The sequence below is a fragment of the Gallus gallus genome, chromosome 2 (assembly GCF_016699485.2).
Source record: "Gallus gallus isolate bGalGal1 chromosome 2, bGalGal1.mat.broiler.GRCg7b, whole genome shotgun sequence".
Lineage (NCBI taxonomy): Eukaryota > Metazoa > Chordata > Aves > Galliformes > Phasianidae > Gallus > Gallus gallus.
In genome coordinates, this window is record NC_052533.1 from 120008911 (window position 1) to 120025763 (window position 16853).

At 37.3% G+C, this 16853-nt stretch overlaps 1 protein-coding gene across 8 annotated transcripts in view; it reads left to right on the forward strand.

Annotated features, from left to right (window-relative positions):
* ZC2HC1A (zinc finger, C2HC-type containing 1A) overlaps positions 1 to 16853 on the forward strand; it is a 35548-nt gene that overhangs the window by 4881 nt on the left and 13814 nt on the right. For 4 of the 8 annotated variants that reach the window (XM_040695787.2, XM_040695791.2, XM_040695785.2 and 1 more), the window contains exons 2-7: positions 6847 to 6920; positions 7644 to 7760; positions 7954 to 8089; positions 11317 to 11465; positions 12475 to 12589; positions 13458 to 13566. In XM_040695787.2, coding sequence (XP_040551721.1) covers positions 6847 to 6920; positions 7644 to 7760; positions 7954 to 8089; positions 11317 to 11465; positions 12475 to 12589; positions 13458 to 13566 — 700 coding nt within the window. The remainder of the gene's footprint in view (positions 1 to 6846; positions 6921 to 7643; positions 7761 to 7953; positions 8090 to 11316; positions 11466 to 12474; positions 12590 to 13457; positions 13567 to 16853) is intronic. The other 4 variants (XM_040695788.2, XM_040695792.2, XM_040695786.2 and 1 more) reach the window with 1 other exon arrangement.

A 16853-nucleotide genomic window follows, 5' to 3' on the forward strand; every position in this document is an offset into this window, starting at 1 on the left:
GTTGTATTTGTATGTCTGCTACAAGCCACTTGATGAGGTAGATGAGATCCTCTTCAGATAAGTGGAAGGAACCTTAGTCCTCACAGGAGACTTTACCCACCCTGTTATCTGTTGGAGGGACAGGTCAGGAGGGTATGAGAAGTCCAGAAGGCTTTTGCTGTGCATCAGTGGCATCTTCCTGACCCAGGTGAAGATGGACATGGAGAGGTCTGCTGGACCTCATAGCCACAGACAAGGAAGCATTGCCTGCAGGAGTGAAGGTCGGGGCAGTCTTACTTGTCTTGGCCATCAGGTGAATGCATTTAAGGTCCCGAAGAGAGGGCAAAAAGGAGAGTCAGGGCCCTGGGCTTGAGGAGAGAAGACTTTGGCCTGTATTGGGATCTGCTTGGAAGAATCACATAGAAGTCGCTGTGGGGAAAAGAAGTTCCAGGAAAGATAGGTTTTTTTAAGGATATTTAGTGTGACATCAGCATGTTTTCACATTAGAAGTTATGCTTCAGATGAGGAAGGGAAGAAGAAAGGGTAGAGAGTTACAGAAAAGGGGAACACACCATGATACACGTTTTGCATGTGCCTCTATTACTGTTCTAGACTGCATGCAATTCACTTCTCAGTCACAAAAAGAACTTATTCACAGAATCCTCCTCCAGGTTGTCACTCTGAGGCAGAGGGGTTCTCCTCAATGTGTTATTTTCAAGGAAGTAATACAGAACTCACCATAATCAGACTCATGTTTGATACCATAACAGTAATTTTGACAAATATAGTACACTTGCATTGTCAGGCTGGAGATCTGATATAGGAATATGCAGGAGGTACTATGAAAGCCTTACTGAAGCTTTTCAGCTTAAAGGAGTTGAAGTTTTACTGCTTTCTGATATATTTAGTAAGCAGAAGTGACAGATTTACACAAGATTAGACTCCACTGTCAATACAGTCGTATAAAAGAATTAATCTCTCCTCTGAAGTTAGGCATAGGTAGAAGTAGGATCATAGAATGGCTTGGGTTGGGAGGGACCTTAAAGATCACCTAGTTCCAAACCCCTGCTGTGGACAGGATCCCCACCCACCTTATGGGGCTGCCCAGGGCCCCATCCAGCCTGGCCTTGAACATCTCCAGGGATGGAGCATCCACAGCTTCTCTTGGCAGCCTGTGCCCAGTGCCTCACCACCCTCTGAGTAAGAAATGTCTTTCTAGCATCTCCTCTAAATTTCCTCTCTTTTGATTTAAAGTAAGTCCTCCTTGTCCTATCACTATTAGACCATGTAGAAAGTTGGTAGAAGTATGTCAGTTTACTACTTATTGTGAATAACCCGATGGCGTAAAAACTTTGAATTATGCAAGAAGGCTGAATAGTAAAGAAAGACCTTACTATGATTTCCTCTTGCTTTCTCTTCCTGTGTGCTAGTGAGTGGCATGGACTACTAAGGGCTAGGTTGGGATGTAATCATTCCCATCATCAAGCAGAGTTCAGCAAAGTACTGACCATTGTTAAGCAGAATTATGTTTGATTTTTTTTTTTTTCATTTTTACTTCAGACTTAATTTTTTCAAAATAACAAAAACTTGTAGAATTAACATTCTGTTTTTTCAATTATCAAACCAGATCAGTGCTGCTTAGTGGATATGTATCGGAGTCTGATGGTCCCCAGGAAATGGTGCTGTAGCTTGCTGATACAATTCCTCAGTCAATGATATGCACTGGCTTTTTTTTTTTGGTACCCGAAGCATATGGATTCAAGCACAAAATAACTGGCTTTTGGGGATGGGAGTTGTGCCAAAAACAATACATTCAATTTTCCAGGAGAATTTGGCATTCACTCTTCCACAAATAACTTTCAGTAGTTGTAGGTCACTTGTCAAGTAGGTGGTGCCAAAGCTGGAATTCATATCGGAGTGTTTCTGCATGTTTGAATGCAATGGGACTTGGTGGTTCTTGTTATTACAGTTCTCTGGCCAAAGTCATTTAGAACTGTCATTGCTGCAGGTAAATTAAAGGCTTAGGAGGGCAATCAAACAGATCTCATAACATTACAAAACACTGTTATTAAGACTAAGGACTGCTTTAATCTTCACAGTCATATTTCTTTGGAGCATTCTGCACCTTGTACCCTTATATCTAAGTATGTGCAGATGTACATAGAAATGCACAGCTTTCCAAATGTGAGAACTGTAACAAAACTTCAATTAATAACTGCTCTGCAGTACTGAAGGCTTCTGCTCCTTCTCAGTATGCAGTCTATTTACACAACTGCTTATTTCTTCAGCATGACAGCAGGACCTAATGTTATGGCTGGGACTGCATCAAGTTGAACTTGTATGTTTCAGTGGGCCCACCCATTATTGTACAGCAGAAGATAAATCTGTGAACTGACAGTTTGTACTTTCCACTCTAAATTAGTTGCTGTGTTTGAATGTGGCGGGGAGAGGAGGAGCTGTTCCCCAGAAATCTAGCTTTCAAAGTTTAAATTCATCTGTAGTTGTACTATAAGCCCTGTGCTTCATCAGAGGCTCTGTGAGGCTCTGTTGTCAGACTTTGAGGTCCACCCAAACTTCTCAGCAAAACTCCAGCCTTGAGAAGAGAAAGTACAGGAAACTAGACTGTGACTGCATCCAAAAGGAATGCGTGGAATAACTTAGTGATGTGCAGGTAGAAAAAGAAATGAAAAATGAAAGGTTGTTCAGAAATGCAAGTGATGAATCTGAGAATTCGGTCATAAGATTGGGAGTTTTATTAACAAAATTGCAACAATTTGATGACTTAATTATTGACAGCCAACACCTTAGTAGGTTGAACTCTGTTTTTCAGACCTGATCTCAGGCAGACAGTAGAATTGGGTGTTAAGCTGCATATCACAGTTCTGGCATTATTTCAATGAAAATATTTCTTTCATTGGCATAAACATGCCTGTCTTGAACATACTTTTCTTACAAAATGACGTAATTATTTCTGTTTAAGTTAACTGATGTTATTCATGTTTAAAACTGGCATTGTTGGTGATATCCCTGCACTGTTGCCAGACCTCATAGAAGACAACAAAAATTTAGAAACTGCTCTGATGCTATCTTAGAGCCAATTTCTACTCTCCTACTCATGTTCCAAGTAAATCCTTTCTTCTGTTTCTTTATTCAGGCGTTACCTTTCTTTTTTCCCTCTCTTTCCCATACAACCAAGTCAAATCTATTACTTTCTTACTGTTGTATCTTTATTATTCTGTATGTTGCTGTATTCCTTTTCCCTGGCCTTCTTATCTTGTCAGTGATTTCAGTGGTGTTGGAGTGGTGGTGTGCTTCTCATTGGCCTTGCCTGAAGCCCATGGTGGGTGATCTTTTCCTTACAGTGTTTTGCAGCCTATGATGGAAAGTGATCATGGTAGGAGAGAGTTCCAGTGCACAGCTGTGGAAGTTCCTCTGCAGAGCTGTACTGGGTGCTTGTACAACACATAATATGAAGTACCTGAGCTATCAACTTGTGCTCCTTCATAAATGAATGTCTGCCTTTTGATTTATTCTTACTTATTGTTGTTTTTAAGCCTTAAATGCACTGAGGAGTGCCTTATCAGGAAAAGAGATCCCTCAGGACTGCCATTAGCTGCTACACTTTGAATTGCTACTCTAGGGAAAACCTGGCTGAAGTTAGTTGTGATGTAAATACAAGTTTGGACTAGGGAGAAAAAAATCATTTAGAAATCCCCAAACTTTTCAGCCATAACATTTTCCTTCTGTTACTCATCTTTGACTCTATCAGGCTAAAATCACACCAAATAAGATTTTTCATTCTTTCTGCTTTTTATAGCAATTATTCTGGAAAACTGTGACCAACTGTGGCCAGAATAACCCATTCATTTCAGTGAAAAATGTTATCTTTATTGCTGGTGTTAGAGGTGCTGATTTTAATAATACTAATGGGAAAAGAAATATGTTTTTCTCCCCTTTCATTTTTGTCTCTTGTTATTTGCATACCTTCTGTGTAACAAGTGCTAGGTATTGTATGTTACAGCCTTTAGGGAAAAAGCAAACCCACCAACTTTTTTCCAATTTTCACAATTTTATTGCCATCTTTTACTTTAAAATTAGCAGGTTTCATGTTGATGTTGTTCACCTTTCTGTAAAGGAAGATTCCTGAGCCCTTAAAAAGGAAATGTTAACATGTTATGGATTTATTAATTCTCCATTTTTCCTTAAGAATAAAAAGCCATGAGGAAGAAGCGAAGGGATAAGCACAGTGGGCTTGGGGTCAGTGATCTGTGTTACAGGGGAGGTATGGCAGTAGCAGTAGCTGTTGGCAAACATGACTGAGTACCTGCCAGGAGCAAAGGAGAGTTAGGAATGCTGTAAGGAAATAGAGTTCAGTAACTGTAGCTGCGGTGGGTGCTAATTAGCATTCGTTATGTGTTGAAATGCTGTATGTAAATACTGCTGGATTAGCTGAGCATCTGTCAAGTCTGCTTTTTTTCATGGTGAATTCAAACATAAACATAAATTCCTGAGTGCAGTAAAAAAGAAGAATATGATGGACGATGTAGCTATTCTTCATTCACCAAGGCAGATATTTGAAAGAATTCAGCTCTCAGTCAAATCTTTAATACTACACTATACACCTGATTACAAGATCACTAATAGTTATTTATTTCAGCCAGTTTCTTGAAAACACAGATGGTGTCACTTTGTATTTCTATGAAATGCCTCTTACTTGTTGGCAGAGCTGAGAATTGTATTAGAATAATGTCATAAAATAAAGTTGTTTGTTTTTCTGTAAAAACAGAAGTGACTTTGCACTGATATCTATCAGCATTATTAAGAGTGCTGAGATTCCAGAAGAAAGAAGTAATGAAACAAGAAAGTCTGTGCATATCTGGTATTTTTGATTGGGAGGATTGAGGGTTGCCTCCAACCATTGCTTCTTTGCTTACCCTTGAGAAAAGCAATGAGGGCAGGTTCCAGCTGTCAGAGCTATGTATGAGCAGTTTGCATCTTGTTACTTGTGATTAATGTTCAAATAAACAGACCTGTGGTAAAAATTTCAGGTATGATTGTTTAAAGTAGAGGTTGGAAAGATACCATCAACAATAATTAAAAAAAAAATAACCGTTCTTGTTATGTATTGTTAACATGCAAATGTAACTCAGATGCAAGAATAGAAGAAAAGCAAGATTTACCTGGAATGCTTTCTTTCCTGCTTTCCCACTACTTGTATAAATACAAATACATGTGCACTTAGATGACAGGAATGGAAACTTAACTATTACTTAAGCTATACAACTCAGTTACTGTCTGTGCGGTCCTGCTATGCTGTGATAAGGGCCTATTCATGTCTACATGGAAAAGGTGCATAAATTAATGAGAACATGATATATATGCAGAAGTGTGTTCAACTGGAGAACATTTTTTGTATGATTTTTAATTCTTAAAAACTGTTGTATTGATTAATTCATTATACGTATTTACATACTATTAACATATTCTATTCAAGTAAGTTAAATTGGCTGAAATAGATTTAATGGTTATGTGTTGCTACAAGAAATCTCATTTAATTTCAACCTTTAAACTTGAAAAATGCATTTATTTAAAATGCAGCTGAAGGAGTTGGGATTGTTCAGTCTGGAGAAGAGGAGGCTCAGGGGTGACCTTATTGCTCTCTATAACTACCTGAAGGGAGGTTGTAGTGAGCTGGGGGTTGGCCTCTTCTCTCATGTAACCAGTGATATGACTAGAGGGTACAGCTTCAAACTGCGCCAGGGAAGGTTCAGGCTGGATATTAGAAAATACTACTTCTCTGAAAGGATGGTCGGGCACTGGAATGGGCTGCCCGGGGAGGTGGTGGAGTCAGCGACCCTGGAGGTGTTCAAGGAACGTTTGGATGTTGTGTTGAGGGACATGGTTTAATGAGAACTATTGGTGATGGGTGGATGGTTGAACTGTCTGTTCCTGTGGGTCTTTTCCAACCTTGGTGATTCTGTGATTCTATTGAGAACCATGGCCACTTGAATCTACATTTACTTGCCTTGAAACGTTTTGTTCAGCTTTCCATTTTCTATAGGACTGGTACTCCAGTCCTAATTGACGTGTATGTATGTTTAGTTGGAAAACTGTTTATTACTGAGGAATAGGGAAAAAAACTAATTGAAACTTTGAACTTCTGTTTATGACTTTCATAGTTTCAGCCACTAGTTTGCCTAAGGGGCAAATCAGTTGAAGGGACTTCTGTTTTAACTGCATAAATAGACGGAGCTGTACTGTCAGATTGAATACAGAGGAAGAAAGTAGTATGTCTTAAGCTTGATCCAAATTTATTCAGTCTTTATTGATGTATATATGTATATTCCTATAGCTGTGTTACAGTGCTTAATGCAATAGGTACCTGTCATTCGTAACCCTTATGGAGCTTTTCATCTCTGCCACAACTCCACCACATAATACATGATGAGATGTGACTTTCATGTGATGTTCTGACAGATGGTTCTCTTTCAAAGACATCATCCTCACTAAGTATTGTTCTCCATGTCTGTGCATGTCTGGGCTGTCAGTGAGGCTTGTAGTGAATGAGTCTTTTGCATGCTGTTGTGCAGGCATTCCTTTAAAGGTGCAAAGTCTCATGTTCTAGATCATTAGAACTCATGCTCACTTTTTACTGGACTGGGCTGCTTTGAAAAGTACATAAAGAGTTGTGTATCACCCTTTCCTTTCTGATCAATGCAGTCTTTGCACGGTTCAAAGAACACATACTTTAACAGTGACAGCTGTTGTCTTTGCAAAGTATATGAGGTTAGCAAGCTAGAAAGAATTCTTTTTAGTACAAATTTAAACAAATTTTCTTACAGAATTATGTTTGTTTTCTTTTTTAAGGTGAGGTTGCAGTGCAAACTGGAGATCTGTTGCCATGTAGGATTTGTGGAAGGACTTTCTTTCCAGCAGCACTGGTAAGTGCTATGAGTACTGTTGGTTTTTACGTCTGGTAAGTCGATATGAAAGTTAAGCAATGATCAGCATAGTTAAATAAAGAACATCTAGATTATTGCTTTTTTCTATTTTTATTTTTATTTTCTTCAAGTTAACAATTCCCATTGTTTCAGTCTTGAAGCTTCTTAAAGATTTTAGCATCCTGTCACATTCTGAAAATTCAGATGCTTCTAAAGACATTTTCTCTGGCACCACAGAATCATTCCTTGGCTCTGCAAATGTGAGGCCTGACGCCGTGCCATCCTACCTAGCAAATGAAGTGTTCTGTTAGCAGTTTTCAAAATTCCCTCCTCTCCAGTCTTAATATAAGCTGAATTGTCCTTAAATGTGAATATGAATTTCAGACAGTTTCTGATTCATCTTTCCTCTCAATACAAGTGCTGACTACCTACCTATCAGTTTCTTATTTGTAAGGAGCAAAATACAGATGCCTCCCTTTCTTTTCCTTGCTCAGATCCCAAGTTTTTGTGATTGTGTATTTACATTCGTAAGTTCCTGTACGTCTGTTTAAAAAAAAATTAATGGCTGGCATAAGAATTTGAGTAAAAGCAATCTGATCTTACTCATCAGGACCTGGGCATCATGTGCTTATAGGCACATCTAGAAAGAGGAAAATAACATGTTAATAACATATTTCCAAAAATAAATTCTGCATTCTCTTTAATTTTTTCTTCTACTTGTAGAAGAAGCATGGACCCATTTGCCAAAAAACTTCTGCCAAGAAAAGGAAGACATTCGATTCCAGCCGACAGAGAGCAGAAGGAACTGACATTCCCACAGTAAAACCTCTTAAGCCACGGGTATGTTATAATTTACTCTGTATATGAACATTTTAGGTAAAATATGCATACATTGTAATAAAGTTTATTTCTGCTGGCAATTTGTGATATTTAGATCAACTAGGATCTGGAATAAATTTATAATAAATGTATTCAACATGAAGTAAGAGCTTCAAACATAAAAAGTTGTGGGCTTTTCTTTTTGACTTCTTAGCCAGAACCCCCCAAAAAGCCATCCAATTGGAGACGAAAGCATGAAGAATTCATAGCAACTATACGAGCAGCCAAAGGACTTAATCTTAAAGATGGTGGAAAACTCCCTCCACCGCCTCCTCCATCATATGACCCTGGTATGTAAAACTATTGAGTTCCTTAAGGGCTTTTTTGTGACTTAAACAATATATAAAATTTTGAATATAAAGGAGTTTTTTTTTTTATACAATATTTATGAGATCTTGAAGATTCCTGTCTGGTTATCCCTATGCAGATGTTCTTTCATGACTGTGGATCTGACTGGCTAGTGTCCTGAATAGTTTTCCATGCTCGTGATTTTGTTTTTACTACATCAAAAGGTAGTTATAGTCAACTTGCTAGTATGTTACATACTGTAGGTTGTACAAGTTGTTTCAGCACCTCATTTCTTTCTTCTGCAGCAGAACAACTCAGAGCAGAGTGTCTTTTTAATTGGCTGCCAATTCTGGACAGCTATAACCTTTATATATTGTAGGAATCTATGTGTTTGTCAAATGTAGTCTTCCATTTCTTTCTGAATTCAGATGTAGTTTCATAATTGCACTGTATGTACTTAACTGCTCCAGGCATGCTTGTGATCCTTCCTCATGCATTGGGGAAGACTTGTGTTTTAGAGTATGTGAGACCTGTGGAACTTGTATTAATAAGTGAGTGACATTTCTTGAGTGCCTGCAGACCTTAAGTTAGGTAAAACATGGAAGCAGTCTGGGGTGATGAAGGAAAAACACTTTTAAGTGAACTTCTGCAGTGTGGTTGTAGGTTGGAGAATATACTTGTTCTGGTCTTAAAAGGTAAACCATTTGATTAGCTCAGTGGTTGTTTTCAGGAAGATTGGGAAGAAAACATAAAAAATCTTCTTTTTTGCTTCTGGTTATCTGTAGTCTTATGAGGACATCAGTATTCCACACCTTGTTTCTCCTCAGGAAATGCATTAGTCCCAGTATAAGGACTGTAGCTGTGCGTTCATACTAATGAAGAGTCATATTATTCAGGATTCTAGGAAACATCAGGCCTAATCATGGGGAAGATTACATTAATAAACTGGTTGCGTAGGTTCTGAGTTACAAGAAGAGAAGACCAGAACAAAATTTGCCACGCAGAAGCTACTGAAACAGGATTCCCTTGGCACCAGTCTACATGAGAATGCAAGTAAAAATGAAGTGAAGAAAGTAGCTCTCTTCACTTTATTTGAGAGTGTGAAGAGGTACAGGGAAGAGAACAGTATTACACCTGTGTTTCTCTTCCTTCCTTTTTACTTTGCCAAGCTGTGCTTTATTGTCTATAGTCTCCTTGCTTCGTCCTGTTGCAGTGGGCAAGGAATGAACCAGAAACAAAGAGAAGATGTGTTAGGTTAGTTAATTATGAACTCTTCCCACAAAAAACAAACAAACAAACAAAAAACCCTACAAACAACAAGGCAGAGCAGAGGTAGCTACAGTTCTTCATTTTTCACTTTATATGTAGGAAAAAAAAGAGAAATTATATAGCGTATCATGGAGTATATCCATCCTCTCCTACTCGGCTCTTTTTGGTATGCCTACTTCTAGGTAGCTGTTAGGCTATTTTTCCTTTAAGTAGGAAATATCAATACAGGATATTTTTCTTGTAACTGCTTGCTTTGAGTGTGGAGGAAAAAAAAAGGCAGTATCATTCCTTCTTTGATCACCTGTGCCACTGTTTCCTTAGAAACAGTGCAGAACAGCCTGATGATGTTAAAGGATTTTAGATCATTCCTATTCACATTTAACTTAGCTACATATGTTTATTGCCTATTTATTTTTATTAGTTTGTATTGTATAAAGTTTACATTGAATCTTAACAGTTGTTCTGGATGATACTGTCTGGTCCTGGGCAACCTGCTCCAGGTGTCCCTGCTTGAGGAGGGAGTTAGACCAGATGTCTTCCACAGGTCCCTTCTAACCTCAACTATACTGTTCTGTGGGAGCTAGGTGGCTGCCTGGGGTGCTAAGCATTTTATGAAAGGATAAAGATACAATTCCTTATACTTAAGAAAAGACTTGTTAATCCTCTGTTGTCTGATCCACTTACTTTAGGCAGCTTTGAAGGTCTTCTCTGGGCTATCAGGGCTTCCATAATTGCTTGATTAATGGATTATTTTTTTAATTTTATTTTTTATCCTTTCTATTTGGGCCTAACACAGTTTGACCAGAGATGGGGTTTTTTAATTTTTTTTTAATTTCTGAGTTTCCATCTCTTAAGGTGTAGTTTATGTTTGAGTATTCTGTCAGTAGTGGAGGTTTATATAAAAATCAACAATTGGTGTTGCCATATGATATTCCCATGCCATCACTTCTGTGAAGGATTTCTATGCTTTTGCTGTAGTCTTTGTTCTCTCTTTTTTCAGGTCACTATTCATAGTTTTTCAGCCATTAAACATCTGAACCATTTAAAATTTTCTTATTTTTAAGGGATAAAAAGAGATAACTGTAATCCAGATCGGCTGTGTTTGGAGTAGTAACATGTAATCTCCGTCTTACTTTGGATTGTATAATATCTGTCTGTAATCTTGGAGGGCAGTGACTGTTGCATTTCTTCATTTTCTTTAATGCACTTCACATGGGAACATGCTAATTTAAACTGCTATGATGGTGTCCAGGTCTTCTGAAGTTCATGTTTACATGGCTTACAATACTGTACTCTGAGGAATTAAACATCCATATCCCTAGATGCTGAAATATCTATTGGAAACTGAACCATAACACTTCACTGTCCATGTGCAGTACATTTTAAAGGCTATATTATTAACACTCAGATGAAGGATATAGTAGTACTTTAAACACTAATACAACAATAAATTTTGAATACATATATATGTTATTTATTTTGAATGATCATTTTTAAGAATTGCAATTGATATGTCTCAGTTCTTTCAAAATGACAAGAGGAAAGAGAATTTGTTGTCTTTAGCTATTTGCATGGGAAAAATATTGATGTTCTTTCATGTCTTGAACAAACCGAACTGTATTCGTCATTTTTTGTTTAGCTTCTCCTGCACTTTCTGCCAGCTGAATTCCAAACCATATCCATCTACCTGTTTGGCTACCTTCCCTGCTGAATAGTGTCTCTCAAATTATTTGTTTTCACATGAGTTATCTCTGATCTTCAACTGCTCTTCTCATTCTTATCATCAAGCAAGAAACATCATTGCACAGAAATCTTTTCCCAAGTAGTGTGTATTTCATTTTCAAAACCAAAAGACCTTAATTTTCTCTGGGATCCGAGCTGGCCTTTAAAAGACTTTAAAACACTTCTTATAACACTTGTTTAAAACATATTATTAATGTTATGCTTTTGTGTTTTTAAGATTACATTCAATGTCCATATTGTCAGAGGAGATTTAATGAAAATGCAGCTGACAGGCACATCAATTTCTGTAAAGAACAAGCAGCACGTATTACCAATAAGGGGAAACTGGCAGCTGATACCAAAGGGAAGGTTCCTACTCGAACACAGGTGAACTACAACATTTTTCTCAAATTTTAATTTGCTCTGGGTATCAAATCAAGCTTTCTAAATATTTTGTGTTGCCCTTAAACTCAATTAACTATTTTTCTTCTGTAATTTTATTATTTTATACGCTATAATATTATTGAATTAGACACTAAGCATGGAAGAGGTTTTTGTTTATGAGAGTTGCAGTCAGAGGTTGTTAAATCAGATTGTAGCAGCTGCAAAACTGAAAACTATCAAATATTATTAAGACTTGTGAAAATAACCGGTAAAGGTAGCAGTAGGAAGTATAAATGTAGTGTTTGCAAACAAAGTTTAAATTCTTCTGTGTCTTCTGAATCCACTTCAAGACTGTTCCTTAAGTAGGCGAATAAAGGTACAGCATTCTTATATTTGGCTAAATAGAGGCTTAGAAACTTCAGGCAAATCAGGCCAAGGACTGCAGTTGTTAACGTACGAATTAACAAGTGAAGGATTTAAGTGTGTTTCTTCATTTGGTGGTGAACCAAATGAAGAAGTTTTTTTCTTTTAGGAGGCTGTGAAGAGTAAACAGACACAAGCAGTTAGTCTAGTGATTCCTGTTCTGTATTCTAAGTCAGTATTGGACAACAACACGTATCATTTTTGCCTTCCAAATCCTATTTTAACATGTTACCCTGGAATATTCTTAAAATTACCAGGTAAGGAAGTGGTAATTTTAAGCTCTTGAGACATTCATGGAAAAAGAATATATGAGAAGAGCAGTAGAAAAGTGGAAAGAACATACCACGTGTTTAAATGAGAAACAAACAAACAAGCAAAGCCACTAGATTGGACAGTGTTTCCTACTAGTATCATCGCAATACGTACAAGGCAGCAGGCTAGTAGGAACCTTCTGTCTAACCCAGGTACCAACAAGCTATCCGCTAGCAATCACAGTTTGTTTTCCCGTAGTGCCTGAAATAACTAGCTGTCATACTGCAAAGATAGTTAGACTTAATTGCTTAAATTTCTAGGCTGTATTTTGTTACAGTACAAGCCTGCTGCAGTTAAGAAGATGCCTTCTGCAGTGTCAGCACCACCACCATCATCATCATCACGTCTACCGCAGCCAAGTGGTGTTAGCAAAGCAGTTGTAGGTATGAAATGTATGTTAGCAATTTTGTATTTCTTTTCTGAATACTACTTTTCAGGCTATGTAGTAAAAGTAGTAAAATAGCTGGAAGGACTTGAAAACATTGGCAAGTGATTTAAACTGAAGGAGTAAAAATTTCATAGGAGGAGATCAGTGTTACAAGAGTGGATAAGGCGGTTTCTGTCTTTCCTAATAAAATTTCTTAATATTTTAGTAGCCTGATATTTTTTTCCGATTACATAAATGATAGCTTTGTACTTCATTGTTCAAGTTTATACCGTTCTTTGGAGATGCTGGGGAGATGGGGAAAGCATAGATTGGATGTGACACAAGTTGTTCCCTCTTCAGCACCACTCCAAAACATGTAGGACTCTTGTATATCAGGTCAAATTGGAAATTTTCTAAAACTTAAACTTGCAAAGTAATTTCATGAAATAAAGCATAATTTTGTCTAATTCTGAACTTTCGCATCAGCTATTTCTTTTGCTTAATTCTGTAACTAACCTATATGCTGAATGTGATCATGAATTGGAGAAAATACAGTCAGGCCATGAACGTTATAATTTTGCAGACTGCTCTTACTATGATTTCAGTTATTGATAGGATTCTGTTCATACATACTTCAATATTGTAGACTTTATTTCTGAAGAAATTGAGATCCAATTTTTTATCAGAATAGAAAATATTCTCAATTGGATATATACTATAATCTTTTGGAAGCTCAATTGATTTTTTTTCTCCTAGTATCTTGATATTTGTTAATACCTTTATACTTCTAAAACTATTGTTTTGAATATTACATTAAACATATTGTGAGAAATGTCTTTCAAATATCAAAATCTCATGCTTCCTATATTTCCCTGCTTGCTTTCAACTGTAAGGTTCCTCTTCAAGCAAAGCACTGTCTTCATCTGGATCCAGTGGCAGCAAAATTCAGTCATTATCGCCGGCTCATAAAAACTCATTGGGAATGGTGAACCCACAAGCAGGGTAAGTTCCCACTTAGTGTGTCCTTAATGGCTTATTTCATATTTATTTGTACTAGTTCTAGAAAAGGCTTTGGGCTGTTCTTCATTGTTCTTTTTGTTGTCCTGTTTTCTGCAAGCTTCAAAGTGCAGTACTTGGAATTCATCTTTTATTTATAAATGTAATTAATTTTTAAGGGACGCTGAAGGACGTGAAGATGCATTTTCTACTGTTAAAATAACAGCAAAGGATATGAAGTGATAAAACTACATAAAGATTTCATAGTTACGGAACATGCAGAAGCAATTGGAACTATACTGTTTTTCTTTGTGAAAACGCTTAAAAAGTGAAAATATCAAATATAACTTCTAGAATTTTGTGAAAATAAAGATACTTCTGCCATAGATCGCAAGGCAATTGTGACAAAATCTTTCCTCTTAGCACAAAAGAATGGACACCTTTCCTCATCTCTTCCTTGTAAAATAGATGAGACAACACATGAAGGTAGTAGAATCCTGTGCTCTACAACAGTAAGAAGAAATGGTAGATGTAGGTTATCCTGAAAGTGTCTGTTTTGCTTAAGGCTGTTACTAGTGTTTGGTATTATTCAGTGCAAGCTGTATAAAAGAAGAAATGTATAGAAGGAACTGAAGAAAAGTGCTAGAACAGCATCACAGAATGGTTGAAGTTGGCTGGAGCCTCTGGAGCTGTCTGGTCCAACCCCTGCTCATGCAGGGACACCTAGAGCAGGCTGCCCATGCCCGTGTCCAGGTGGTTTTTGAAGATCTCCAAGGAGGAGAAACAGAGAAGTTGGGATGAAAACCTTTGAAATCAGAAAGGAATCTTAGTGTTAGATGAAGAAATACATTGCAACTGGAAATGGGAAAGGAAAAGGATTGTTTTGCCATGCATTGTGAAGACCTTAGCTTTTCTGTCTTTGCCTTGCATCAGACTTCTGCTTTTCTGTTCTTGCTTCTCTCTTTTCCTGTGTCTTTCCTTCAGAACTGTAGGATTTGGTAAAAGTGATTAAAGTCATTGTGAGAGACAAGTGCCTACAGACAATCATCAGGCTATTGATATTGTAAATAATTATGATTTGGTCAGACATTGTTAATACTTCAGAGATGACAAATGAGTAGAGTATAAGAGTAAAGGAAAAGCTCATCTTGTATATTTCAGGCAAATGAAATAAGTTGAATGTGAGCAGAAGGAAATTATTTTTATTGGAAGAAAGGGGGAATAGGGTTGAGCTTGATGAGAAGTGAATGTTACCTCAGGCAGGCAGGCGGATAAGCATGTTAATCCTTGATCAGCATGTGTATGGCGGGGAATGGTGATATAAGGAAGAAAGAGTAGGTGGAAATACTGGTTGCAGAAGGCCATCAAGAGTAGCTAAACTGTGGAATGGAAGTAATGGAATTCAGAACAATGTGCAGGGAGAATTAGATGGCTGAACTGCAGATGTTGAATTAACATCCAAAGTAGGTCTGCAAAACCCTGCAAAATGAGTTAGTTGAGATAAGTTGAAGGCATGTTTCTGACTCCAGTGGTCAATCCCAGCTGTTTGGGAAAGATTCTTTCCTACTGACAGTTTCCAGTTGCAGTCTGTTAGTGAGTAGACACAGGTCTTGATCTTCCCTTCTTAGCAGGGAAGTTTTGTTGAATGTTACCAGTCAGTTGCTCGCTGAACTTACTACTTATTTTTGTCAATTTTGGAGGGAGAATTGTGATGTGACCAGATCAAACAGTAATGTATGGAGAGGTGTTAGCACATATTCTCTGTTTTCACATGCTATTGCCTACAAATAGATGACTTCTTTTTGGCATAGCTCTCAGATAATGCTCTTGGCAGAGAGGCAATGAATACTAGTTTGTCTCATAATGGCACTTAGTTGCCTGCACAATTGTACCTTTTTTTAAGAAGAGTATGAATGTGATGAGTGTTTCTGCCTGCAGCCCTTTTTACTTCCCTGTTGTTAAAAAAAAAAAAAAAAAAAAAAAAGCCTGTGTTCCATTCTTGCCTTTGCCAAGCAATCCTTGTGTTTTATTGGCAATCATACTAACTGGTCTTCTCAAGAAGTCAACTTAATGTTTATCTTTTCCAAGCATTATAATTGAGAACTTTTCTATTGTGTGTGTGTTGTACTTCTGAGAACAAGTTTGTCAGGAGTTACGTTGAAGCAAAGAGACTCAGAAGTAGTTACAACACAGAAAAATTAGGTGCCTCACTTTGGTCACTAGTGGAAAATGTTGGCCTTAATCTACTGTCAGCTGTAGTATTGGGGGGAAGGGACCATTTGAAATGTGTAGGGTTTCACTGAAATACCTACAGAATTCTATCAGAGTAGGGAATGAAGCATTAACAATCAACACAGTGAAGTCAGAGAGTAAAAATAATTAACATTGTACTGAAACAGATTTTAGGCATTAAAGTGTCAGATAATTCAAGCTTTAGCTAATTGCAGCTTGAAATATAAAATATTTTATAAAAGCTGCTCGTCCTTCTGAGTTGTTATTGAACTGATTTACTGAGTGCAGTGTGCACATACATTGTTTTAAATGCAGTCATTCAAATGTCAAGAAAGAGTCTTATGGTTGGGCTTTTTTTTTTTTGTCATTGTTCAGGAGCTGAGATTTTTTTTTTAGCTTAATTCCAGTCTTAGTGTAAGAAAAGACCTCCTGAAGCATTATTCACTCCCTAAGGCAAACAGTAATTTTGAATGTTTTTGTGTATTCATAAATTGAAGTCTTTCATTTTACTTAAATTGTTTTAATTCCAGATTTCACAGAGGTTTTAAGGCTGGATATAATTACAATTATAATGTGTCATGTCAAGGATGACTTAGGTGGATATTAGTAGGGGGCAATTTAATCCAACACTGAATCTTCCTCTTTGAGGTACCTGTTCACTGTGATGGTTATGTGAAGGGATGAGAAACTGGAATCTTTGGCTAGTGAAACAACCAGATGAGATTAAAATACACGGGAATGCTGTTTCCCTGTTTCACTCTAGGTGGCACTCTTGAACTGCTGTCAGAAGCCATTGTGAGGGCTGTATGAAGCTGTTAGTGCACTTCTGTTATAGGTGAAGGCTAGAACTGGGTCTCTCAGGTGTTTCGCTATGTACAAGAAAAATTATGTAACTTCATTTCACATGGAGTTCAACTTCAGTATTGTAGTATATGTTTTTGTTTTATCAGAACAGAAATGCAAGCATGAATATGAATTCTGTTATTTTAACCTTTTTGGTACAATATTTCTTTTACTTTCTTAATTCTTTTACTCCCCGTGTAGGGGACCACAGTTAAAGC